The sequence below is a fragment of the Callithrix jacchus genome, chromosome 2, assembly GCF_049354715.1.
Source record: "Callithrix jacchus isolate 240 chromosome 2, calJac240_pri, whole genome shotgun sequence".
Classification (NCBI taxonomy): Eukaryota; Metazoa; Chordata; class Mammalia; order Primates; family Cebidae; genus Callithrix; species Callithrix jacchus.
Window position 1 is genome coordinate 193,821,710 of NC_133503.1, and position 27,833 is coordinate 193,849,542.

Genomic DNA, 27,833 nt, shown 5'->3' on the forward strand with positions numbered 1-27,833 from the left:
TTGGTAAAAGAGTAGGGGTGAAATTTTTTATTTGCCAGAAAAAATTGTATTTGAGGCAATAAATGTGTTAGCTATTGTGACTTAATCATTTCACGCTGTAAATATATATCAAAGCATCATGTTGTACTCCCCCATGAATGTACACAATTATTTATCAAATAAAATTTTTAAAAAGATATTGGTAATATAGTGAATTAAAAAGATGGCTTCTTATCTTCAGGATTTCAAAAGTAATTACTGCCTAGTGACAAAACTAAAGGATTAATCTATAATTAAAAAAACAACTTCCTTGAAGCTAATGTGTATTGTTTCATAATAGGATGTATATGCAAAAGAATTGTTACATCCAAACATTGACTATTCTGGGTTCTAATCAAAATAGTACGTGACAAGGTGTCAGAAATTTAGTTGAAAATCTTTGACTGCCCCTACTACCCTCTGAGACTGTACATCTTATTTATTTTTTCTGAGTCTCCTCTTTCTCCATTTGTGAAATGAAGTGAAAAGTAATGACTTTATAAAATGGGTGTAGGGGTCAGAAGATTTTTATCTGTAATTGCAGTAAATTGGGTAAAGTGCTATAAGAGAAATATAGTAACACGAACTTGACAAGTCACAGAAAGATAACTCATGTTTTTCTGTTACTGGAATCAGCTTGTTGTTTAATGGTCTCTACATTTTAAAATGTCATTTTTTATAAAACAATTATAAATTACATTTTAACTGTCAGGTAATTAAAAATTTAAATAATTACTCATATCTATGCTTGCCAAAGTGCATTTAATTTGTCATTCCTTTATGTTGTTGGCAAAGTCTCCTTTGGAAAAGCTACATGAAAAATGCATTTGTAGAGGAGAATACTAAAAATGATACATCAATACAATGGGATAGCTGCATACAGATTTAAACAACATGATAAATTCATAAGTAATGATTTGAAATGGTCTCCAGGTCATACTGATTGGAAAAAGAAATGTCACAGAACAATATATATAGCATCATCAAATTTTTGTGAAGTGTGTGTTTGTGTGTGTGTATGTATGTCTTTGTGTTTATGTGCATGTGTATATGTATATGTGTGTACCTTTACATATATATGTGAATAGATAGGGGACAACTAGCAAAATACCCATAAAATATGACTGCTCAGAAATTTGTCTATATGCTTTTATTCAGTTGTATTAATATTTGAAAACTAGATAATGTGTAATTTTTCAGTGTGCTAAGCAACATTTTATAATGGTACTAATAAATTTGTATATTGGAGTTACATTTTCTTTAACTAATCAGTTTAAATATATTCTTAAAATACTTAGAGGTCATTATTGACTTTTCAGATAAGAACTAAAAGCAATGCAATGAAAAAAGCATTTGTAGAGGAGAGAACTAAAAATGATATATCAGTACAATGGGATAGCTGCATACTGATTTAAACATGATAAATTCATAAGTAATGGTCTGAAATGGTCTCCAAGACATACTGATTGAAAAAAAAAGTTACAGAATAATATATACATAGCATCATAAGATTTTTGTTAAGATTGTATGTCTGTGTTTGTGCGTATGTGTATGTATGTACATGGGTATATGTATATGTGTATATCTTTACATATATATGTAAATGGATAAGGGAAAACTAGCGGAATGCCCATAAAATATGACTTTTGAGAAATTTATCCTGACCTTGTTTTTGATTTTCTAAGAAACCAGATATTGTGTAATTTATCAATGTTTTAAGCAACATTTTATAATGGTAGTATGAATTTTTATACTGGAGTTACATTTCCTTTAACTTATCAGTTTAAGTATATTATTAAAATACTGAGAGGTGATTATTGACTTTTCACGTAACAACTAAACAACTGTTTTATCTATTATTCGGTTTTTGAGTACCGTATTCCACTCAGATCAGATAGAATTTATAATATTTAAAAAAATTTTCTATACTCTTGGATCAGTCTCTTGCTAATAATTTTGTAGTGCTTGCAGCATAGACTTTATAACTGTTTAAAATCATGTTGCTTTTCCTTTCTGAACTTTATGTTAAATCCAGGCACAAAGTTTTATCATAATATTAGCATTAAAAAGCAGTATTTTTGAAGGAACCTTAGCTTACTGAGAAAGACCAGACCAAGAACCCTGGCAACTCAAAAAGCCAAAGTGTCTTGTTACCGCCACATGGCATACACGAGTTCTTCAGCAATGGTTCTTCACCAGAAAAAATGATTGAAGTGACAGACATGAAATTCAGAATAGGAGCAAAGGGTAGGAACAGAGGTCATCAAGATTCAGGAGAAACTTGAAACCCAATCCAAGAACTATAAAGAATAAAATAAAATGATACAGAACTGAAAGATGAAATAGCCATTTTAAGAAAGAACCAAACTGACCTGACAGAGCTGAAACAGCCACTTCAAGAATTTCATAATGTAATTGCAAATATTAAAAGCAGAATAAACCAAGCTGAGGAAAGAATCTCAGAGCTCGAAGACCAGTTCTCCAACATTTAAATTCAGGGAATGCAGAGAGTCCCTGCAAGGTATTACAAAATGATCATCGACAAGACATGTAGTCATCAGATTCCCTAACACTGAAATAAGAGAAAAAAAAATGTTCAAAGCAGCTAGAGAGAAAGGGCAGGTCACCTACAAAGGAAACCCCATCAGGCTAACAGCAGACATTTGAGCAGAAACTCCACAAGCCAGAAGAGATTAGGGGCCTATATCAAGCCTTATGAAAGAAAATAAATTGGAACTGAGAGTTTCATATTCAGTGAAACTAAACTTTGGAGATAAAGAAGAAATAAGATCCTTCAGACAAGCAAATGCTAAGGGAATTTGTTACCACCAGACCTGTTTTATAAGAGGTCCTGAAGGGAGTGCTAATTAGAAGGAAAGAATGTTACTAGTCACCATGAAAAGACACTTAACTACATAAATCATTGTCATTATACAGGAACCACACAATCAAGTCTACATAATACCAACTAACAACAAGATAATACAATGAAATCTGCACATATTAACAATAACACTGAATGTATGTGGTCTAAATGCCCCAATTAAAAGACACAAAGTGGCAAATTGTATAAAGAAGCAAGACCTGCTCTCTTCAAGATACCCATCCCACATGCAATGAAACCCACAGGCTCTTAGTAAAGGGATGGAAAAAAATCCACTAAGTAAACAAAAAAAAGCAGGGGTCGTATTCTAATTTCAGACAAAACAGATTTTAAACCAACAACAACCAAAAAAAGACAAAAAAGGGCATTACATAATGGTGAATGGATCAACTCAAGAAATCATAGCTATCCTAAATATATATACACCCAAGACAGGACCACCCAGATTCATGAAACACGTCCTTAGAGACTTACAAAGAGATGTAGATAACCACACGGTAATAGAGGAAGATGTCATCACCCCATTGACAACATTAGATCATTAGAGCAGAAAATAATGAAGGTATTTGGGACCTGAATTCCACACTTGACCAAATAGATCTAACAAACAGCGACAGAACTCTCTATCTTACCCCCTCCCCAAACAAACAAACAAACAAACAAGAAAACAGAATAATAAGGAAATTCCTTGAAACAAATGAGAACAAAGATAAAACCTAACAGAATTTCTGGGACCTACCTAAAGCAGTGTTAAGAGGAACATTTACAATGCTATATGCCCACATGAAAAAAACAGACCTCAAATTCACAACCTAACATCACACCTAGAGAAACTAGAAAATCAAGAGGAAATCAACCTCAAAGGTAGCAGAAGATAAGAAATAAGCAAAACAGCCCTTTATGCTAAAAACGCTCAATAAACTCGGTATCGATGGAACGTATCTCAAAGTAATAAAAGCTATTTATGACAAACCAACAGCCAATATCATACTGAATGGGCAAAAACTGGAAGCATTCCCTTTGAAATCTGGCACTAGACAAGGATGCCCTCTCTCACCACTCCTATTCAATATAGTACTGGAAGTTCTAGCCAGAGCAATCAGGCAAGAAAAAGAAATAAAGGGTATTCAAATAGGAAAGGTGGAAGCCAAATTGTCTCTATTTGCAGACGACATGATAGTGTACCTAGAAGACCCCATCGCCTCAGCCCAAAAACTCCTGAAACTGATAAACAACTTCAGCAAAGTCTCAGGATATAAAATCAATGTGCAAAAATCACAAGCATTCGTCTACACCAATAACAGACTTAAAGAAAGCCAAATCAAGAATGAACTGCCATTCGCAATTGCTACAAAAAGAATAAAATACCTTGGAATACAACTCACAAGGAACGTAAGAGACCTCTTCAAGGAGAACTACAAACCACTGCTCAAAAAAATCAGAGAGGACACAAACAGATGGAGAAACATTCCATGTTCATGGTTAGGAAGAATTAATATCGTGAAAATGGCTATACTGCCCAAAGTAATTTACAGAATCAATGCTATCCCCATCAAGCTACCATTGACTTTCTTCACAGAACTGGAAAAAACCACCATGAACTTCATATGGAACCAAAAGAGAGCCCGCATAGCCAAGTCAATTCTAAGCAAAAAGAACACAGCGGGGGGCATCACACTACCGGATTTCAAACTATACTACAAGGCTACAGTAATCAAAACAGCATGGTACTGGTACCAAAACAGAGATATAGACCAATGGAACAAAACAGAGGCACCGGAGGCAACACAACATATATACAACCATACAATCTTTGATAAACCTGACAAAAGCAAGCAATGGGGAAAGGATTTCCTGTTTAACAAATGGTGTTGGGAAAACTGGCTAGCCATGTGCAGAGAGCAGAAACTGGACCCCTTCCTGACACCTTACACTAAAATTAACTCCAGATGGATTAAAGACTTAAACATAAGACCTGGCACGATAAAAACCCTAGAAGGAAATCTAGGCAAAACTATCCAGGACATAGGAGTAGGCAAGGACTTCATGAACAAAACACCAAAAGCATTGGCAACAAAAGCCAAAATAGACAAATGGGACCTAATGAAACTCCACAGGTTCTGCACGGCAAAAGAAACAGTCACTAGAGTGGATCGGCAACCAACAGAATGGGAAAAAATTTTTGCAGTTCACCCATCTGACAAAGGGCTGATATCCAGAATTTACAAAGAACTCAAACAGATTTACAGGAAAAAAAAAAACAAGCCCATTCAAAAGTGGGCAAAGGATATGAACAGACACTTTACGAAAGAAGACATATATGAGGCCAACAATCATATGAAAAAATGCTCATCATCACTGGTCATCAGAGAGATGCAAATCAAAACCACATTGAGATACCATCTCATGCCAGTCAGAATGGCGATCATTAAAAAATCTGGAGACAACAGATGCTGGAGAGGATGTGGAGAAAAAGGAACACTTTTACACTGTTGCTGGGAGTGTAAATTAGTTCAACCATTGTGGAAGACAGTGTGGCGATTCCTCAAGGCCTTAGAAATAGAAATTCCATTTGACCCAGCAATCCCATTACTGGGTATGTATCCAAAAGACTATAAATCATTCTACTATAAGGACACATATACACGAATGTTCATTGCAGCACTGTTTACAATAGCAAAGACCTGGAATCAAGCCAAATGCCCATTGATAATAGACTGCATTGGAAAAATGTGGCACATATACACCATGGAATATTATGCAGCAATCAGAAATGATGAGTTTGTGTCGTTTGTAGGGACATGGATGAATCTGGAGAACATCATCCTCAGCAAACTGACACAAGAACAGAAAATGAAACACTGCATATTCTCACTCATAGGTGGGTGATGAAAAATGAAAACACATGGACACAGGAAGGGGAGTACTAAACACTTGGGTCTATTGGGGGGAAAAGGGGAGGGCCAGTGGGAGAGGGAGGTGGGGAGGGATAGCCTGGGGAGAAATGCCAAATGTGGGTGAAGGGGAGAAGAAAAGCAAAGCACACTGCCATGTGTGTACCTACGCAACTGTCTTGCATGCTCTGCTCATGTACCCCAAAACCTAAAATCCAATAAAAAATTTAAAAAAAAGAAAAGAAATAAGCAAAATCAGACCTGAAATGAATGAAACTGAGAAGCAAAAAATTATACAAAGGATCAACAAGTCCTGGAGTTGGTTATTTGAATGAATAAAAAAGATTGACATACCACTGGCTAGATTAATAAGAGAAGAGAGTGGATCCAAATAAACACAATAGGAAATAGCAAAGAGGACATTACCGCTGACCTCCAAGAAATACAAAAATCCCTCACAGACTACTATAACCACATCTATGCACACCTCTGTCTACTAGAAAGCCTGGAAGAAATGGATAAATTCCTGGAGACATACAATCTCCCAAGGTGAAACCCAGAAGAAATCTCATCCTGAACAGACCAATAATGAGTTCCAAAATTGAATCAGTAGTAAAAAGACTACCAACCAGAAAAAGCCTAGGACCAGATGGTTTCACAACTGAGTTCCACCAGATGTATAAAGAAGAGGTGGTACCAGTCCTACTGAAAGTATTCCAAAAATTGAATAGGACAGACTCCTCCCTAACTCATTCTATGAGGACGGCACCATCCTGATACCAAAACCTGCTAGAGATACAACAACAACAAAAAAGAAAACTTCAGGCCACTATCCTTGATGGAAAAGTCCTCAACAAAATACAAACTAAATCCAGCAGCACTCGAACAAGGTATTCCACCATGATGAGGTAGGCTTTATTTCTGCATGCAAGTTTGTTTCAACATTTGCAAATCAATAAATGTGATTCATCACATAAATAGAACTAAAAACTTAGAGCATATAATTATCTCAATAGACACAGAAAGGCTTTTGATAAAATTAAACATTATGTTACGAACCTTCAGCAAACTAAACACTGAAGGAATATGCCTCAAAATAATAAGAGCCATCTATAACATAGCCACAGTCACATCATAATGAAGAGAGGTAGAAGCTGGAAGCGTTCCCCTTGACAACTGGAACAAGACAAGAATGAACACCCTCACCAGTTCCATTCAACAGTTTTAGAAGTCCTAGCCAGAGCAATCAGGCAGGAGAATTAAATAAAGCCCATCCAAATAGGAAGAGAGGAAGTCAAGCTATCTGTTTACAGATAATATGATTATATACCTAGAAAACCCCATAGTCTCTGCCCCAGAGCTCCTGGATCTTATAAACAACTTTAGCAAAGCTTCAGAGTACAAAATTAGTGTACAAAACTCAGTAGCTCATGTATACCATCAACAGCATCCAAGCTGAGAGTCAAATAAAGAAAACAATCCCATTCACAATAGCCACAAACAGTACAAAACACCTAGGAATGCAGCTAACCAGGGAAGTGAAAGATCTCTACAATGAGACTTATAAAATACTGCTAAAAGAAATCCAAGATGATTGATGGAATGGAAGAACATTTCATGCTCATCAATAGGAAGAATAAATATTATTAAAATGTCCACACTGCCCAAAGAAACTTACAGATTGAATGCTATTCCAAACTACCAGTGACATTCTGCACAGAAATAGAAATACCTATTGTATAATGCATATAGAACCAAAAAAGAGCCCCAATAGCCCAAGAAATTCTAAGCAAAAAGAACAAAGCTGGAGTCATTGCACTACCTGACTTTACATTACAAGCCTACACTAACGAAAACAACATGCTAGTGATAAGAAAAAAAGAAAAAGCAGACACATAGACCAATGGAACAGAGTAGAAAGCCCAGAAAAAAAGCCAGACACCCACAACCCTAATTGACAAAACTGACAAAAAAACAAAAAAAAAAAAAAAACAAAACAATGAGACAAAGACTTCCTTTTCAATAAATGGTGCTGGGATAACTGGCCAGCCATATGCAGAAGATTGAAACTGGATCCCTTCCTTACATAAATCAACTCAAGATATTAAACACAAATGGAAACCTAAAACTATAAAAACCCTGACAGTAGCCTAGGAAATATTAATATAGTCATATTCCCTGACAAAGATTGCATGATGGAGGCAACAAAAACAAAAATTGACAAATGGGACCACCTAATTAAAGAGTTTCTGCACAGCAAAATAAACTATCAACAGAATAAACAGACAGCATGCAGAAAGGGAGAAGATATTTTAACCTATGCATCTGACAGAGGTCTAATATAGAGAATCTGTAAGGAACTTAGACATATTAGCAATCAAAAAATGGCCCCATTAAAAAGTGGCCCAAAGACATGAACAGACACTTTTCAAAAGAAGACGTGCATAGCCAACAGTTTATGAAAAAGTACTTAACATCATGAATCATTAGAGCAATGCAAATCAAAACCACAGAGAGATACTATCTTATACCAGTCTAAATGGCTATTATTAAGAAGTCAAATAGTAACAGATGCTGGTGAGTCTGTGAAGAAAAAGGAATGTTATATGCTGCTTGTTGGGAATGAAAATTTGTTCAGCCATTGTAGTAAGCGGTGTGGCGATTTCCCAAAGAATTTGAAACAGAAGTGTGATTCTTCCCAGCAATCCCATTATTGAGTATATTCCCAAAGGAATGTAAATCATTCTACCATATTCGTCATAGCACTATTCACAATAGCAAAGATGAAATCAACCTAAATAGCCATTAGAGTAGACTGGATAAAGAAAATGTGGCAGATATACACTGTGGAATACAATGCAGCCATAAAAAGCACAAGAGCATGTTCATTGAAGCAACATGAATGGAGCTAGAGGCCATTATCCTACGTGAACTAAAGCAGGAACAGAAAACCAACCCTCGTGTTCTCACTATCAAGTAGAAACTAAATATTGAGTGCATGTGGATACAAAGAAGGGGACAAGAGACATTGCGACCTCTTTGAGGGTATAGTGTGGGAGAAGGAAAAGTATCAAAAAACCACCTATTGGCTACTATGCTTCTTACCTGGATGATGAAATAATCTCCACACCAAACCCCCTGACACTCAATTTACCTGTATTACAAACCTAAATATGTACCCCTGAACCTAAAACAAAAGTTTAAAGAAGCTGTCTTTTCTTCTGCTTTACACTTGAGAAATTTCAGAATGAATGGTGGAAAAGATGATTAATATTGATTAAACCAATAAAATTCACTGATAAATCTCTTTTAAATTATTTGATGGTTTTCCTAATAGAAATTTCAGGTGTACTCTTAAATGAAGTGTTTCTTTAGTTTCCTGATATAAGAAAGTCTACTAAATTTTACCCTGGACAGGTGAGTGTCTATGAAATCTTAATTTTATCATACCAAGAATTTAAGAAATACATTTGATTTTTAAAAATGCATTGCTTAAACCACATCACAATGTAGTATAAGTATTCATAATTATAGTTCATTTATCAATTATCGATTACATCTTGGTGTATAAGATAATTTAATATATATAAACAAAGATAATTTAGGAATTAAAATTTTATATTAGTGTTCTAATGTCTAGTCACAAACTTTATAATTTTTTAATATAATAATAAAAATTACTATTTTTGAATCTTGACGCAAACCTAGAATATAGAAAGTTCCCTATACCAATGATGAAACCTAGATCCAGAGAAATATTTTTCAAGTAGGACTGTAATTAAAGTTGAATCCTTTGGGGGCAAAACAAAATGTGTTTTTCAAGATAAATTTAGATTATTATGATCTTTTAACTCAGAAACTTTTGTAAGTATCCCCCATCATGCACTCTGGACAGTGTGTCAGTCAGGATGGGCTGGATATGCCATAGTAACAAGCAATACCAAAATCTCTCTGGCTTAATACAAGCAGTCTATTGAATCACTCAAGCAACATGTCCTCTGTGGATAGAAAAAACCTTCTTTTCCACATATTTACTCTTCAATTTCTTATGCCTGTGCCACCCTAATAAAACACATTGGGTTTTTCAGAGTAAGAAGAAACAGAGGGTAGGATGAAGAATCATGCACAGGATCCTGAGTGCTTGTATTCAATTATAATTCCTTGACCACAATGAGTCATAACAGCAAGACTGATTTTCGGTGAATTCTGTCCTAGATTGGAAAAAAAAAAAAAAAAAAGGAAAACAAGTCAGCAGCGCTAGTATCTTATCAAGGTAGAGTTAACTCACTCCGTCCTGAGTTGGAGATTATGTAATTGGTTCATACCAAGCCCAGAATGGTACTAGTTGAAGAATAGGAAGAAGGTCAAGTGCCAGAATACTGGCTTGAGTATAAGCATAATAATACAGGAAAATCACTTGTTCAGAGGATCTTGCAAAAAGCCTGCCAGAAAATTAGTCATTGGAAACTTAGCACTAATCATAGCTATATAATTATAGATTATGATGCACAGTCATTAGGAGAAATACTTGAAACCTAAATATACAAGGGTCAATTTTTTAAAATAAGGTACAGTAAATGAATAAGATTACATCATCTTATGACATAAAAACATTGTGTATCCTCATCGCATCATTCATATATAAGACTATTATTTTAGGGAAACCATGGAGAAAATATCCTTGTCCAAAAATATCAGCCTACACTTCAGCAATACTTATGAAATGCTGGCTTTTAAAATATGTATATATGCTATTCAGTAAAATCTTTGAACATCTTTAGAAATCTTTAAACAGTCAAATGTAAAGTGTATTGTGAAATCATGATTATACTCATGCTAAGTCATTCATGCATTATTTTCCTTGATTTTTTTCCTAGCTTTGAACCCTTCTTGGAAATGGTTCCTGAGGAGTCTGTGATAAGTCATAAGCTTTGAGGGACTGTATAGAATAACATTTTGGGATGGAGCAGAATCTCTGGCCTGGCATATTTTGACTCATTCTGTGTGCTGTGTCAAAAAAAAAAATAAATAAATAAAACTATAATGAAATCACTGAAACCTCAGCGATAGGTAGTGAACCTCAAAAACACCTGAAGGTTGTCACTACGCTCAGTATTAGTTATCTGTTGCTGTATAACATGTAGCCCTAGAATTTAGGACCTTAACACAACTAATATTTACCTCATGTATTCTGTGAATCAAGAATCTAGGAGCCATTTAGCTCAGTATTTCTGAGTCAAAGTTTCTTCTAATGTTTCAGTCAAAATGTCAACCAGGTCTTTATCATCTGAAGGCATACCTGGGGCTGGAAGATGTGCTGTCTAAATGTCTTGCTCATATCGCCCATTAGTTGTTGGTGTCAGTCTTTGCCAGTTGTTGGTAGGAGGCTTTAGTTTTTCCTAACCTGGACCTCATTCTCATAGGGCTGCTTGAGCATCCTGTCTGCCTAGAAGCTGACTTTTCCAAAGTGAATGATTAAAGAGAGATCAATAGGGAAGTCTCAGTGTCTTTTATAACTTGTCTCAGAGTCATATACCATCACTTCTACCATATTATTTGTGAAAAGGGTCACTAAGTCTAGCCCACTCTCAAGGGGAGGGGAGGTAAGCTCTATTTCCTGAAGTATGAAAGAATCTGTGGATGTAATTAAAAATCGTCATATTCTCCCAAACCAAACCCAACAGAGATAGTAATAAATAATAAGCAGATAAGATGTAAATGCAGGTGAGAGGGAAAATATTTTCATTAGGAGGTATTTTAAAAAGGAAACAATATCTGAGAGTCTCAGTTGGAGAAAAAGGGAATTTGGCAGTAAAGAAATGCTGTAAATTTGTCTTGACAGGGTAATAATTTGTACAAATTGTAAATTAAAAGAAAACAGAAAACAAATTGGCAAAAGTAAGGCTAGGAATTGATAATCACCTTTCCATAATAGCTAATTATTTGTCTGTTCAAAACTAGCTATTGATTACTTACCAGGATACTTGAAACCCTAAAGTGTAATGTTGAATGATTATATATAAAAAAACGAGAGTTTCTTTGTCATGTGACCTTTATAATTACAGTAATACTTTTTAAACATATATAATTTAGATTTAACTCTCTAAGCACAGCTTTTAAAGTCATATGTTGTAATAGGCAGATTATCTCACTTAAAATTTCAAAATTTGTTATCTGTGTGTAAAAAATGTCAACGTATCTTGGCAGCTATAAAATTATTATGGCTCTATTCAGTCTCTGTTTTCTACTTGTTCTTTTAAGATCATTAGAGATATTTATTTAAAAAAATGCTATGTCAATGGTAGTGATTGAAGTTGTTTAAGAGTAGCTGAAACTCTGTTTTATAATTAATTTTAAAACACTGAATGATACTGTCTCTGTTGTGATAGGTTAAACATATGGGCTGAGTGCAGCTCTCTGCAGCATGAGCTTTTGTCCTTGACTGCCCATTGATAGCAATTCTGGAAAAACTAGATATGTCATTGAGCTCCGGTATCTTGAGAAACTGTGAAGTGGCAGATACATATTTGCAATCAATATGAAGGGTAAATTGCCATAATTTGAGTGGACACTTTCAAGTACTATGAAGTAAGAACAGGTTGTGAACCACTGTGTAGCTGGCATTTGGGGACCTTCTTTTTAATAGATTGTGACAGTCAAAGTTGGCAATTCACAGTGATAAAATTGTTGTGATTGGCTTAAGCATGATTTGTGTGTGTGTGTGTGTATGTGTGTGTAACAGATTTTATAATGTAAATCCATGATTAAATGGGGAATATAAGCTTGAAACCTGCGTATTTATTACTAGGGAGAAAATTTAGGAAGGTTTTGTTTCACTTATAAGCTTAGATGCTTTTGTTTAGTGTCTTGCCCAGATGCAGTGAATGAGATGGATTCGAAGTCTGCAGGAGCTGTATGAGAGGAACTCCAGCACCTGAGACATTTGGCAGTGACAGAGTATTCTGGACTGTCACAATGTGTGATGAACACCGTATTAGGGGCTGTGCTAAGTGTGCTTCTTTGAAGTTTCAGCCAAAAGAATAGTCAGTTCGCCACTGAGCTTCTTTTTATGAAATACATTACAACTTCCCCTTTTATTCTGGGAAAGCCAAATTTTAAGGTACTGGTACTGTGCCTATTTCAATTTCTGCTCAATCTACTGTTAGTTTGATGGTTCTGTAATTTTAGAATCACAGGCTTTATTTTTCTGGCACAAGGGTAAGTGTCTCTGTAGCTTGGTAAACCCATCAATCAGCTCTTGAAATATATTTGTGTTTTCTGGGAGAACTAAGATGATTGTTGACTCAAAAAGTGGGTCACTATCTAATTTGTGGTAAAGATGAACCCTAAAACTTACCTTATCGTGATTATTAATTTTATCTAGACATATTTCCATTATAAATGTAGTCATAAGTGTGGTTGGTGGAAATATATATGGTTTGACTACTTAAATAATATGTATCAACCAAACTCATTAATTTGAATATTTCTATTTTTATAGATTTATATTTAGTAGATTTAATTTAATATATTGAATATTTATATTTGTAAACCTGGGAAGAGTTATAGGACATTATGTGCCGGTGTTTTAAGTGTAAAATTTCTTGACATTTTAAAATGGGGCTGATAATAAATTATAAATGTTCTTCATTTTGACTTATTCAATAAGTACTTAAGGATGCCATCTCTTTACCAGGCATTATTCTTTGGCACTGAGGTTATAAATATGAATAAGACCCAATTTCTGTGCTCAAAGATTTCATGAACTAATTAGGAGATATAAAATGTAAAATATATGGTATTTCCATAGATCTAAGATATTGAGTATATCAGTGACTTAATAACACTTTTACTTGCAAGTGACAGAGAATTTATCCTGAAAAGATTAAAGGTAAAGGGGACTGCGGTCACATGAAGGAGCATCCTGATTTCAAAAATATGAAAAGCTTTTTAAATCTCAGAAGAGATAAGATCATCACAGTTTATAATGATCATGTAATACTTGAGGAAAGTTCAAGCTTTGAAGGTAACAGTGAAGAGGAAGTGAAGTGATTCATGGTGCCTGGAGTTATCCAAAAGGCTTCACGGAGGAAGAAATGACTCCATGGGACTATGAAAGCGAAAAGAGAAAGGGAGTTTGGTAGCCAACAAAGGTCTTGGTGATGATAAATGGAAGATGATAAACTGGATTGTGGTAAAACCTGAATTGTGCACATGCAGGAAGAGAACTCTGCATGTTCACAATACAGTTTAATAAGATGTATTGGGAGCTGTAAGAGGCTTGCTGTGTGTAGCGTAAGGTGTGAGAGGAGAGCCAACAGTCCTAAGAATGGAGGCCGGGTGCAGTGACTCACACCTGTAATTCCAGCACTTTGAGAGGCTGAAATGGGCAGATCACAAGGTCAGGAGTTTGAGACCAGCCTGGCCCATATGGTGAAACCCTGTCTCTACTCAAAATACAAAAATTAACCAGGTGTGGTAGCTCATACCTGTAGTCCCAGCTACTTAGGAGACTGAGGCAGAAGAATCACTTAAACCTGGGAGGCGGAGGTTGCAGTAAACCAAGATTGCGTCACTACGCTCCAGCCTGGGCGACAAAGTCAAAAAAAAAGATGCATGGGCCAGGACAAGAACAGCCTAATACATCATACAAAGCAGATTGAACTCTACCCTCTGTGTCAGTGGTTTCCAAACTGTTTTGTATCCATTAATTTAATGGGTATCACTAGAATTTTAAATAAAAGGGAAAAAATTGAAAACATAGTGCATCAAATGTTATAAACCTTCCTTTTTCATGAAATCTTGTTTCAGTTAAAATACATGATTATGTATCACTGGGCCATGAGATAAAACACATTTTATGTTAAAGAACGTTTGGAAACCTCTATTTAGGTGCAGAGATCCACTCAAATAAATTTAGGGAAAAAGCACCCTGTCATCAGATGGTTGGTAAGGAAGATTGGCACTCTTAACAAATAATGCATGGAGTTGATTGAAGGAGGTAATATTGCAGGCATGAGAGGCAGGTTAGGAAGGTTATGTGTATGCAAGAGACTAGGAGTCATGCTGAATTTGGTGTGTTTCTGAGGTTCTGATGGAGCTATTTGTAATAGGTTGTGGCTTATTACAAATGTACAGGTATGGACATCAGCGCTGAGGTCTCAGCTAGAGGTAAACCACTGAGTCATTACTTGCACATCTAGTCTTGGGTGTGCATGGCTTTGCCAAAGACTGGTCTGGACATGTTCAGTGAGAAGAAATACAAGGTATAGACCCCATTGGAAACTCATATATGTACAACAGTGGCTTTCGGCCTCACTGTGCTAGCCTTCCCCCAGGATTCCACAAGTAGTTGATTGAACCAACTACTTGTGGAATCAAGGCAATTCCACTGCCTTGATTGAACCAACATGTGTGAGGATGAACCAACATGTGTGAGGATGACAACATTGCCCACAATGTACATGCCATGCTTCCATTATTAGGATAAGACACAGAATTCTGAGAAAACGCAGATCCATAAATACAATACTTATTTGGTTTAAAAAACAATGATAATATAGTATGTTATATATTAGTTATTTCCTGAAATTAGCAGGTTCAAGTTCAAGATCATTGACAAATTCAAGATCATCATCCAATTTCTTAAAATCCTCAGCTGAGTGTGGTGTCTCATGCCTGTATTCCTATAATCTCAGTACTTTGGCCAAGGTGGGCAGATTACTTGAGGTCAGGAGTTCGAGACTCACCTGGGCAACATGGTGAAACTCCGTCTCTGCTAAAAGCACAAAAATTAGCTGGGAATGGTGGCACATGCCTGTAGTCCGAGGTACTTGGGAGGATCACCTGATCCTGGGAGGTGGAGGTTGCAGTGAGCTGAGATTATATCACTGAACTCCAGCCTGGGCAACAAAGCAAGACCCTGTCTCCAAAAAAAACAAAACCAAAACCAAACCCACAAAATCCTTTGCAAGGATCTAGGATCTACCAACAGCATGGCTGCTGTTTCTGCTTTCCTTGTCTGGCAGCATTTCGAGTTTCACCCCATGCTCTCTGCATGTCATCCCAGTTGCTCCTTTCCTGCTCCTCACGTCTCCCCATATACATTTATTCTAGTCCTTTTCACTCTGCTCTAACCCTCTGCCGCTACACTGTCAGTCACTCCATCGCCTACCCTTTTTTAGTCTTTCTCCTCAGTCCTCAGGTCTGAGGGTACCCTGATTGCTGTTGAGAGATCTGTCAGCTCAGCCCTGAGAACCTGTCCTGTTGCTTGGCTGATGGACGTTTTCCTTGCTTCACCTGTGGTGTCAGCTGTGGATCTCAAGTCACAAGCTTGCCAGGGGCAGAGCTCAAGAGCAGCAGCCATTGATTCACCCTTAACTACTGGCTTGTTTTTAAAAGCACTACCTTTTCGATAATATTCTTAAGATAGATAGATTGTTAGTGTCATGCTTATTAAGATTAGATGAAAGTGGCTGAGATCATGCTTTAGAAAGAGGACTGTGACACATTTAGAACATAGCTAAAGGAAGACTCACTCCCAGCCTCACTGACCACATTTTGCTAGAGCCTGGCTGCTTAGGTGTCTCCCCTGTGTGAGCAACACCATTCCATCTTGCTTTGTAGAAGTCACCACAGAAGCTTCCTTTTTACTTTCACACATAATTTATGTCACTAAGAATAATAACTCAGGTGGACAGGAAGTCTGTGGTGATATGCAGGACGGTCGCATCCTCCTCAATGAATAGCTCTTACAAGGAGATAGAATGGGCTTCCTGACCCACCAACCTATGTTGAACCTCCCACTGTTCCTACCATTGTGAAGACACAGGTAGAATGATCATCCCCTTGTGTTTGACATGAGCTCAACCCTGAGATCCCACCAGCTCTCCATCCTCCTGCCATCACATCTTCCTCTCCAGCAGCAAATGACCTGCGTGGCTGACTCCATGAATAATACCTGATGCCACACCCCCAACTTCTCAGGTGGAACTGAACATTTCTCTGCCTCCTGCCTTTGTCTACTTATGCCCTTGCGATTGCATGTCTATTTGAGTTCCCATAGTAACTGAAATATTTTTTGCCAAATGATTAACATAAGAAGCAGTTTGAACACTATGAGCAAGACTCATAGCCGCAGTGGCAGCAGTAGCCACAACAGAAACAATAGCTATAATACTAGCAATGAGAATACCAATAAATCGTTTGGGTCTTAACAGAAGTTTATGAACTTCATGAAAAATTTGTAAGGCCTTTTCATCATACCAATCACCAGAAATGTTAACAGGAAGTAAAACATAAGGAGGTTGATGGACAATTAATATTGTAGAAGTAGGAAACATAGAGGAGTCCATACAATTGGTGAGGGTACAATTAATGTAAGAAATTGAATAATGTCCATTGTTTTCAGAAAAAGAAACATTACCAAGTAAAATAGCGTAGGGGGATGTAACACAGGATTGAATGTATACATGACCTCTACTTGGATAGGCATAGCTCCGTGGTGCTGCTTCCCATCCTTGCGTGATGTGCTCTATATGTTTCGCCATATTCTATTTGCAAGCTATTGGTTGCAAGTATCAGATTCCGGAAGCCTGCTTGTTCGATGTTTCTACGTTAATAACCACTTACCCAAGGTGTACATCATTCTTCTATAGTTGACTGAGTGGAAGGTCTTAAGCTAGTCAGAGGATTTCTGAGTTGAAATAAAGGAGTATCATTTCAAATATCACATAGAGAAATGTTCCTAATGCAAAGCCCATTTTATTTATGTTACATGATCTTGTAAGCAATTATTATCAATTTTACTTTAATCCTTCATGTATTAGCTCAACAAATATTTTAACTAGATTCTGTATATTACATGCTGAGCTAGCCGTGGGAAATTGAACATAGACCAAGACAGACTGAGTTTCTGCCTTAATTGTATATAGTTTTGATAACTATTATATCGTTTATATTACGATAAGCGATAACTTCAGATTTCTCTTTATGAAGTAAAAAGTGAGGATGAATATGTTTTTACACGTGCAGAGCACGTCTGAGCAAGAATGACATGATGCCTGTTTCTCTTGGTAGCGACCTACTAGTTACAGGTAGAGAACTGCAGTTTCGGTGATGAGGGTGATTACACAAATGAGGTGCTCAATACGGTTGTTCATGTTGCTAATTTGCACTAATTCACACCTTCTGTGTACCCTAATATGCATACGAAGGTGTTTATGCTCATTCTTCAATTATACATAGTAGGAGTCTTTAAAATGTCACTTATTTAGTAGAAGATTTTAAAAATAAAATATGTTAAAATATGTAAATTTCAAAAACATTCAATAGCTCATATTTACATATATATTTAAATAACAATACTTGAGGTGTTCTGATGCCCTATTTCATTATTCACTTGCATGTAAGGTGATGGCAAATTATGAAAGTAATGCCCAAGGATAGAAGTAAAGTCAAAAGCAGAAGTAATTCTATTTTGCTAACATTTGTGTTTTAGGACATAGGGTCAAGAACAGGGAGGTGGGTATTCTCTGGAAGAAATGGAAGTCATTTCTTTGATTGGCATGAGAGAAGGAAAGAAGGCTAAGTGTAGCCATATTCAGGGTTTGCTTGTTTGTTTGGTGCGAGTGGGTAGGAAGTCAAGGTAGTTAACATCGGAGTCCCTGGCTTTAAGTCAGTGGCTGAAGGGAAAAGAAGAAAGTGAGAGAGGAATTATAAATGTTTCTAGCTACTCTAAGACAAAAGATAGAAAGGGACTTTCCTGAAGCGAAGGAACAGGAGGGGAAACAAGATTTGACAAGCAACGTTTAGAAGTCATCAATCTTTACATTCCCTGACTGACAACAGAGTGTGGTTGGCCAGAGAACTCAGCTGCCCAGATGTCAGCAGCATGGAGGAGTCACAGGTCGATTTCAGGTTGAAAAGTTTGCAGGCAAGGTTGACTTTCCTTGTCCCAAGTCTGCCCCACTGACAGTCTTGACATCTTGGCCGATGACCGGTCACTCAGGCCAAAACCTTGGACTCACCTGGACTTCTCTCTTCATGGCTCACATCCACATAGAATCTTTCAGGAGTCCCACCAGTTCTCCCTTCAAATTATCCTGTAATCTGACTGCTTCTCAAGACCTCTCCTGCCTGGATTCAGCTGCTGATGGAAGATTACATCAGAGTTGCCTATTGGGTATAGACTGGGGCCATCAGTAGAGCCTTCTGCAGTAATGGACATCTTCCACTTTTCACCATTCAATACTGTACCCACTGGCCATCTCTAGCTATTGAGCACTTGAAATATGAATAGTTGAAATTACTTAATTGACTTTTTAGTTTTTTATGTTTTTTTTTGAGACGGGGTCTCACTCTGTTGCCCAGGCTGGAGTGCAGTGGTGTGATCTTGGCTCACTGCAAACTCCACTTTCCGGGTTCAAGTGATTCTCTTGCCTCAGCCTCCTGAGTAGCTAGGACTACAATGCGTGCTACCACGCCTGGCTAATTTTTGTATTTTTAGTAGTGACAGGGCTTTACCATGTTGGTCAGGCTGGTCTTGAACTCCTGACCTCATGATCTACCTGCCTCAGCCTCCCAAAGTGCTGGGATTACAGGTGTGAGCCACAGCACCTGGCCTTAATGTTATTTTAATTAAAATGTAGATAGTCATATATGACTAGGGTCTGCTATAGTACGAGTCTAACTCATGAAATCCCTAGCTTCCCACAGCATACTTGGAGTTTGGAAATGCTGGAATTTGAAGCATGTGACTTCAGAGCATTAGGACCCTAGGACCCCAAGAGTGACAGAATGAGAGGAGAATTGGAAGGATAACAGGTCATGGCCCACAGAGAGGGGAGAGAAACTAAGGAGAAAAACCCATATCATAGCCAAAGGAACTTACTGCTAAATTGGAGAGGAGGAGACCACCAAGACACTCACAAGAATGCTGAGTGTGTCACTTAACTGGATGGTCGTCTGGCACAGACATCGTCAGTTATTCCGTTGAAGATGGCCATGTTTTGATGTGTAAGTCATCCGTTGCTGTGGAGAAGTGACTAAAGAAAGAGCAAGTTCAAATATTAAGAATTTGTACGTATGTGTGTTTGTGTATATGACAGATGTCAATAAAACATGACATTTACTATTGTCCCTGCATTGATGGCAAGAGAGTTTGGCCTTCCAGAATGCAGATAAGATTCTAGGATGTTGCCAAGTGTAATGTAAATTTATTGAGATTCCTATTTGGGAAAGAAAAGTTTAGACTGTTTGTTTGGACATCTTAACATCTTATTACCTATGGTTATAAAAGTTCAAATTGAAAAGAAGGCTCAACATGCAGGGCCTACCTGCTTTTGCTATTATTGTCGTGCCAGCCAATTTTTCTGAATCTCTTATTGCATCATTTATGGAAGTGGTAGTATTATGGATGTTTAAGGTACCGTTTTGTTCTGCAGGTTTATTTCATTCACTGGGGTACCTCCTTCTGTAAGCTTTGCTTTATCCTGGCATGTGGATTTGAAGCAAGGGTGGGACATATGCCTCCTCCTGAGACCTGTGATTCATTTTGGAGGAAGGTGTTACCAAGAGATGTTTTGCCCTGCTCCTGTCAGTTCCCAAGACTCCACACCCAGCCCCCAGGGGAATGAAGGGAAAGCAAGGTGAGAACAATTGAACCCTTCTCCTATTGGTCAGCTTTGCTGCCATAACGCAGTACTACAGACTAAATGGCTTACATAGCAGAAATTTATCTTCTCATATTTCTGGATACCAAAAGTCCAAGATCAAGGAGCCACGAGGCCGCCTCTCTTCTTGGCTTCTGACAGTACTTTCTCATCGTGTCTTCTTACGACCTCTGTCTATGTGTATGTAAAGGGGGAGAGAGACCTCTGATGTCTCTTGCTCTTCTTTTTTTTGTTTTTGAGGTGGAGTTTTACTCTGTTACCCAGGCTGGAGTGTAGTGGTGCAATCTCAGGTCACTGAAAACTCCGCCTCCCAGGTTCAAGCGATTCTCCTGCCTCAGTATCCTAGTAGCTGGGATTACAGGCACTTGCCACCATGCCAGGCTAATTAATTAATTAATTAATTATTATTATTTTTTTAGTAGAGACAGGGTTTCACTATCTTGGCCAGGCTGGTCTTGAACTCCTGACCTCATGATCCACCACCTCGGCCTCCCAAAGTGCTGGGATTACAGGCATGAGACACCACACCTGGCCTCTTACTCTTCTTATAAGCACAACAAGTCTTGTTGTATTAGGGCCCCACCGCTCTGTGACCTCATTTAACCTTAACCACCTCCCTAAAGGGTCCATCTCCAATATAGTCACATGAGAGGTTCAGGCTTCAGCATATGAATTTGGGGAACACAGTTCTGTCCGTAACACTGTTCATGCATGTATGGGCATAAAGTAGTTTGACTTGCACCCTGAAACTGCTAGTATTGCTGTTTTATCATTTTCTAGACATAGGATTTGTTTGTACCAAGTTCTGCTAGAAGAACCCACCTGAAATTTAGGGCTATTCTTCCCTCACTGCTGTCTCTTTTTCTCATGTGGAAGATGGGTCTGTCTAAAATACAGCTTGGGTATTTGCAGATTATAATTCTACCATATATGGGAAGACTTCTTACATGGTAACCATTTCAAGGGTGGCAAGAAGTGCTGTACAGGATGACTAAATCTGTGGGAAATGTGCACTGTATTCATAGTTGAATAAAACCAAAGTCAAAGAGGTGCATTTTTCTGTATCAGGTTGGCAGAAGCCCGAGAGGGTAATGGAGATCAGTGTGGTTAACGTTGTTGAGAGGTGACACTCTCATGACCCTTCCAGTACACCGGTAGGCTAGACCAGCCTGACAGCAGGACTTCGGCTAGCAAAAGGCTGAAAAATACACAGATTCCTTGTTTTATCAGTTCTACTGCTCAGAACCCATCTATTGAACATGTCATAGATGTAAAATGGAGTAAAAATCACATATAAAAAACAGGTAGATAACTTTCAACAGAAACAGATTATTGAATACTAAGTATTCATTATCATTAAATTGTAGATACATGTTTGTTGATATAAAAAATTGTTCGTGAGATGTTGCTGAGCAAAATATAAAAATAAAAAACCTTGCATTAATACCTCATTATGTAAAAATATTTGTACAGAATAAGTTATATCAGAAATAATAAATTACCAAAATCCCCGTCAAAGTAATTGTACTTGTCTCGGATGGCAGAATGGCTGGTGGTTGCTCTTCCTTTGTTCTTGCTTTTTGCTTTTTATTTCTCTGTACTTTCCAGATTTACTGGATTTAGCACAGAGTAAATACTGTTTTTTAGTATATTGGCTGTGATTAAGACTAAAGTATTTGGGCATATAACTGCAAAGTTAGAGGCTTAACACTACTTATACTTACCCCAAGTCTATCGGGGATTGATTGGGGCAGGTTTTTTGCAGGTTTCCTCTCTGTCTTCTGTGTGCCCTGATATGAGAAGACTGTGATTGGAGGGCGACTGTCTTTTCTTCCAGATATAGTGAGGACCAATAGTTAAATTTTTATTTAAAAAATCATGAATCATGGAAATTATTCAAAGTCATTTGCCTTCAGGAATAGAGGTTGCCTTAGGTAGCAGTAGCTCTGTATGGTGGAATAAGCCTTGAAGATTCCACTTCTCTTTCTGTTATTGCTGTAAGGAGAAAGGAGATAAACAGGCCTAATTATGCTCCATACTGTGTGGGTCACACTTGTCAAGTGCCCAGGGAGAAACCTTGATTCAGTGCCTATTAAATCCCATATTTTTTTATGACAGGTCACTGTTATACTTTTAAAGAGTTTCATTTTATAAGAATTAGTTTGCAGAGTAGCATTTAGGAGGCAGTACAGGTTACGGGAAATAGGCTGGCACATCAAAGGACATTGAAATAGGAATTAAAAGGCAGAAAGCCTGAGTTCTGGGCCCACTTATGTGACTTAATAACTTTGGGCCTTTAAAAAATTTCTTTGTCTGAAATAAGTTGATAATAATACTGACTCAGGGCCTGAATTAACGTGGGCCCAATACAATTTAAAGAAAACAACAAATAGTAATTTAAAATAGGTAAGACTCCCCTTTTCTCGGCATGAGGTGCTCCTTATGTATAAGTCCATTCTCATGCTGCTAATAAAGACATACTCGGGCCGGGTGCGGTGGCTCATGCCTGTAATCCCAACACTTTGGGAGGCCAAGGTGGGTGGATCACAAGGTCAAGAGATCGAGACCATCCTGGTTAACAAGGTGAAACACTGTCTCTACTAAAAAAAAAAAATACAAAAATTAGCTGGGCATGGTGGTGCATGCATGTAGTCCCAGCTACTCAGGAGGCTGAGGCTGGAGAATTGCTTGAACCCAGGAGACGGAGGTTGCAGTGAGCCAAGATTGTGCCATTGCACTCCAGCCTGGGTAACAAGAGCGAAACTCCATCTCAAAAAAAAAAAAAAAAAGACATACTCAAAACTGGGTAATTTATAGAGAAAAAGAGGTTTAATGGACTTACAGTTATGTATGGCTGGGGAAGCCTCATGATTATAGCAGAAGGTGAAGGAGGAGCAAAGGCATGTCTTACATGGTGGCAGGCAAGAGAGTATGTGCAGGGGAACTGCCCTTCCTAAGACCATCAAGTCTCATGAGAGTTATTCACTATCACGAGAACAGCACAGGCAAAATCTGCCCCCATGATTTAATTACCTCCCGCCTGGTTCCTCACACTACTGGTGGGGATTATGGGAGCTACAATTCAAGATGAGATTGGGGGAGCAGTGCATAGCCAAACCATATCATCTTGTATAGAGTCCCCTGTGAACCCATGGACATTGGTAGAAGTGGTGATACAAGGTCACAGTGGCTATCTGGAAGATCAGAGGTGACTGCACGCAAGAGCCGCATTGTCCTTCCTTCTCACTTTCTGCTCTCTTCTCCCATCTCTCAAACCTTTCCTAAGTGGAAGTTCATAGGTTCCACTCTTTACCTGGGCACATTTGCTGAACTGCTTGTTTACATTCTAAGTGATTAAGAGACTTGATCAAATAAGAAAACCATATGAGAAAGCATGTCGAATACATAAGTATACTTTATTATGTTCTTCCTAACCCATCACCATAATTATGCAAATGTCTTTCTTTCATCCTGTTGGCATTCGTCACCTTCAATACTTTAAACTTTTTAGCTATGGTTGCATTTTGCCAAATCATATTTAATCTGATCCTTACTCTTTTCTCAAATTCTACTTTGTTGATATTATTTCCTCAAAACTTCTCACATATTCTGTTTGCAACAGATTTACTTTTCCAGTGCTATTCCAATCCCCATTGGTGATATTACTATAATTACCTCATAAAATTTAAACAATTCAAAAATTAGATGGAATATTCAATAAGAAATTTGAATGACTGCTTTTTTTGTTATATATTTTAAGTAAAATTCTATAATGGGGCCTTTTTAGGTTTGCCTATCTCTAAATTATTAACTAGACATAGCTAAAAACATAGGGCAAAGGCTCCAGTGGAAATAAACATCTCTTAATGTAAAATCCAGGATGCTTAGATATGGCATAATAGAAAGTATCTTTTAACATTTACACAACCCTGGTTCCTGGAGGGATATGTAATATAATAGCTTTAGGCAAGAAAATAATTTCTATTTACTCTCAGTCTTTTATTGAGATGGGGGTTTTGTAATGCTTTGGTAAATATCACCCTCAGTTAACTATTGCTTTCTCTGCTGATCATTGCTAGATGATATATATGACAAATACTTCAGTCCCCTTTTTAGTTCATTTGAGCTACTATAACACAATACCATAAATTGGGTCCTTGTAAACAACAGAAATTTATTTCTTGCAGTTCTGGAGCTGGGAAGCCCAAGATTAAGTCCTAGAAGATTTAGTGTCTGGTGAGGGCCGACTTTCTGGTTTATAGATGATGCCTTATTGCTGTGTCCTCACATAGTGGGATGATTGAGAATTTTCTCTCAGGCCTCTTTTATAAGGACTCACCCTATTTATGGGGGCTCCACCCTCTTGACTTCATCCCCTCTTAAAGGTCCTGCCTCCTGCTACCATCACCTTGGGTATTAGTATCTCAGCGTATGAATTTGGGAGACATCAACATTCAGACCAGAGCAATCTCATTTATTTGTTCAGGAAAGATAGGAACAATTCTGAGAGTCTTATTTTTAACCTGTACATATGCATCCATTTATGCATTGGGTCTAATGTTATTTGAATTTCTGCTTTCTTTCATAAATGAACTCAGACAAAATCAACTGTGGCAAATGGCCTTGCCAGTTTTTGTCTGCTGTCCGTCACAGACTAGGAACTCAGTAAATATTTGTGGAGTGGATTAGTTATTGACTGTATTTCATAATACCGACTAAGCTTCTTATGTTAATTCAGGTGTCTCTTTAATTATTGGTAAATTATTAATCATGGCTTCTGTATGATTTTCTTACAAAGGGGAATGTCTGATAGTTTTTCTTTTGAGTTGGAAATATGCTATTTTAGGAAAAACCCTCTCGAACTTTATTTTTTATTCTACTCTTACACAACAGCAATCATCAACACAGAAGAAGACTTCTGTGACCAAATGTGTGGGTTTTTCCTCCTCACACACCAAGCAGCAGACACAGCTGGTATCCTCTAATTCAGTTCTGGCACTCTCTACAACACTGTCCACTCTCAGATAGTGTCAGAGCCTACAGGTTGAGGACTCAGTCCCCAAGAATGTCCCATCCCCCCTGACACCAACTGCAAGTCCAGGCCTCAGAACTTCTGACCAACAGGGTTCAAGCTGTGGTTCCCATAGTTCCTGGGTTGGATTCTGTTAATTTGCTAAGGCAGCCCAGAGAAGTCAGGATGCACTTAGGTTTACAGGTTTATTTCAGAGGATGTCACAAAGGATACAGATGAAGATATGTGTAGGGCAAGTTAGGGGGAATGGGCACAGAGCTTCCAAGCCCTTCCAATGTGCCACCCCCTCCAGGCACCTCCACGTGGTCAGCTTTCCAGAAGCTCTACAAACCCAGGCCTCTGGGGTTTTAAGGAGGCTTCTTGACATCAGCATTCTTTTCCCCAGGGCGTGGGGGCAGGACTCTCTGTGGAAGGATGGTCTTATGACCCACAATCAGAAAGGAGGCAGGGAGGATTAGAGTCCTTCCTTGGAGCAGGTAAAAGGAGGTTAGATGAAGGCCAGAGAGATTGTTTTCAGAGGCATGAGATTCAGAGATTGCTTTCCTGGGGCCAGACACACCCAACACCACCACAAGACTATAATAGGGTCTATAAGAGATACGAGCTGGGAACCAAGAAGGAAACATATAATAACAACACATGTACCAATAGGCAGGTAATACATTTGCCTAAAATAGTCATAAATTTATAGTTGGACTCGCTTCTTAGACTCATTACTTCTTTATTGCTTTACTCATATAATCTCTCCTTTAATTTCTCATCATTTCTGCATTTATCTCAAAGACAAATCACAAGGTGTGAGTGTGAAGTGGAATTTAGTTGGGGCTGATAAAAGGGTAAAACGTTCTATTTCTTATACTGTTACTTTGCTTTCTTGTGTCTCTCCCCTTCTATAATTATGTTATGTTCTTTCTCAGCAGCTCATAGTTTTACTTTTTTTTCGGTGTGTATCCTTAAATCGATCTGATTGTGCCCGTTTAGTGTCAATATCTGATTGTATTGATCGTGTCCTCTTGCCTTGCAGGAGCTATGCCTGTCCCAGACCAGCCTTCATCAGCCTCAGAGAAGACGAGTTCCCTGAGCCCCGGCTTAAACACCTCCAACGGGGATGGATCTGAAACAGAAACCACCTCTGCCATCCTTGCCTCAGTCAAAGAACAGGTAGAGACATTCCGTTTCTGTGACATGTGTTTCAGGACATTTTAATTGTTTTTCTAGATGAACTTTAAATATTATATTGAAAGAAACTCATAATTTTCTAGCAGAGTATTGGTATTTATTATATAAATAATACTATAATGGGATTAAAATTCCTTTTGACTCCCATGTTTCAGGCAGCCTTTCTTGAAAAAATATTTTATTGGGAAAAAAACAAACAACTTTACAATCAAAATTTCCTGTGGGTGAAGTTTCAGCAGATTCATTGATGGGACTGACGTTTCATGCTATTAAATGTACAAAGTGAAATAATTAGTCTTAGAAAATATAAAATCTAATAAAAAGTTAAACTATATCCAGGAGGTTAAAAGTTATTATGTATGACAGTAATTGAATATCACATCAAAGTCAAGGCAAATTGTTTTTTCCAGTGTTTTCTGAGATGGATCTGGAAGGATTCAGTCTAACACTTTCCCTCTCAAACAAATAAAATTCTGAACAATTCTGCCTCCAACATTACTTTGCCAAAAAATACACAAGTAAATAAAATGTGAACCTTAGATTTAAAATGTCACTTTATTAAAGTCATGTTTCTTATAAATAAAAAAAGTAATAAATAATCACAGCTGGCCGATCAAGAATCTTTCATTTACTGCTTCTTCTAAACGTGTGCTAGAAAATATATCAGTTGTTTTTTTATATTAACTAAAAAAGCCTGCTGTGCTTGGGTTATGTGATCTGTTGCTGCTGACTCCAGGAACATCTCAGCAGAGCAAGAGCCTAAAATGGAAGGAATTAAGGATAGCAACTCTATTCAAAAAGAAGAAGGGCTCTAGAGGAAACTGATTCTGTTTTATGAGTGGAAACTGGTTTAGATAAGGGTGGGAAACCACCTAAACCGTCATCCCACTGACCGAAAGGATCAATGATGCTATCAGTCAAAAGTGTACCATCTGGTCAGGAAGTGTGTAGCTAAGTAGGTTCTCAAGGGAGAGTTGAATAGATTGAGTGAAAATAGGAAGCAGGGGATTGGGTTGAGCTTTAGACTGTACTCCTTGATTAGTTTGCTTTCCAAAGCTTACTCTTGAGATTGTTTTCTGATACATTTAAAGGGGAAATGGAAAAAGGGACCACAAAGGGTGTTAATACCACTGCCCATCCTCAGGATCCTACAT

General features: G+C 37.7%; 1 protein-coding gene across 17 annotated transcripts in view; it reads left to right on the forward strand.

The window, feature by feature from the left end:
* Positions 1-27,833, forward strand: part of CTNND2 (catenin delta 2) — a 967,235-nt gene that overhangs the window by 158,663 nt on the left and 780,739 nt on the right. For 16 of the 17 annotated variants that reach the window (XM_035292306.3, XM_035292310.3, XM_017969987.4 and 13 more), the window contains exon 2: positions 26,525-26,661. In XM_035292306.3, coding sequence (XP_035148197.2) covers positions 26,525-26,661 — 137 coding nt within the window. Of the gene's footprint in view, positions 1-26,524; positions 26,662-27,833 lie in introns of those variants that run through there. The other variant, XM_078365660.1, reaches the window with a different exon arrangement.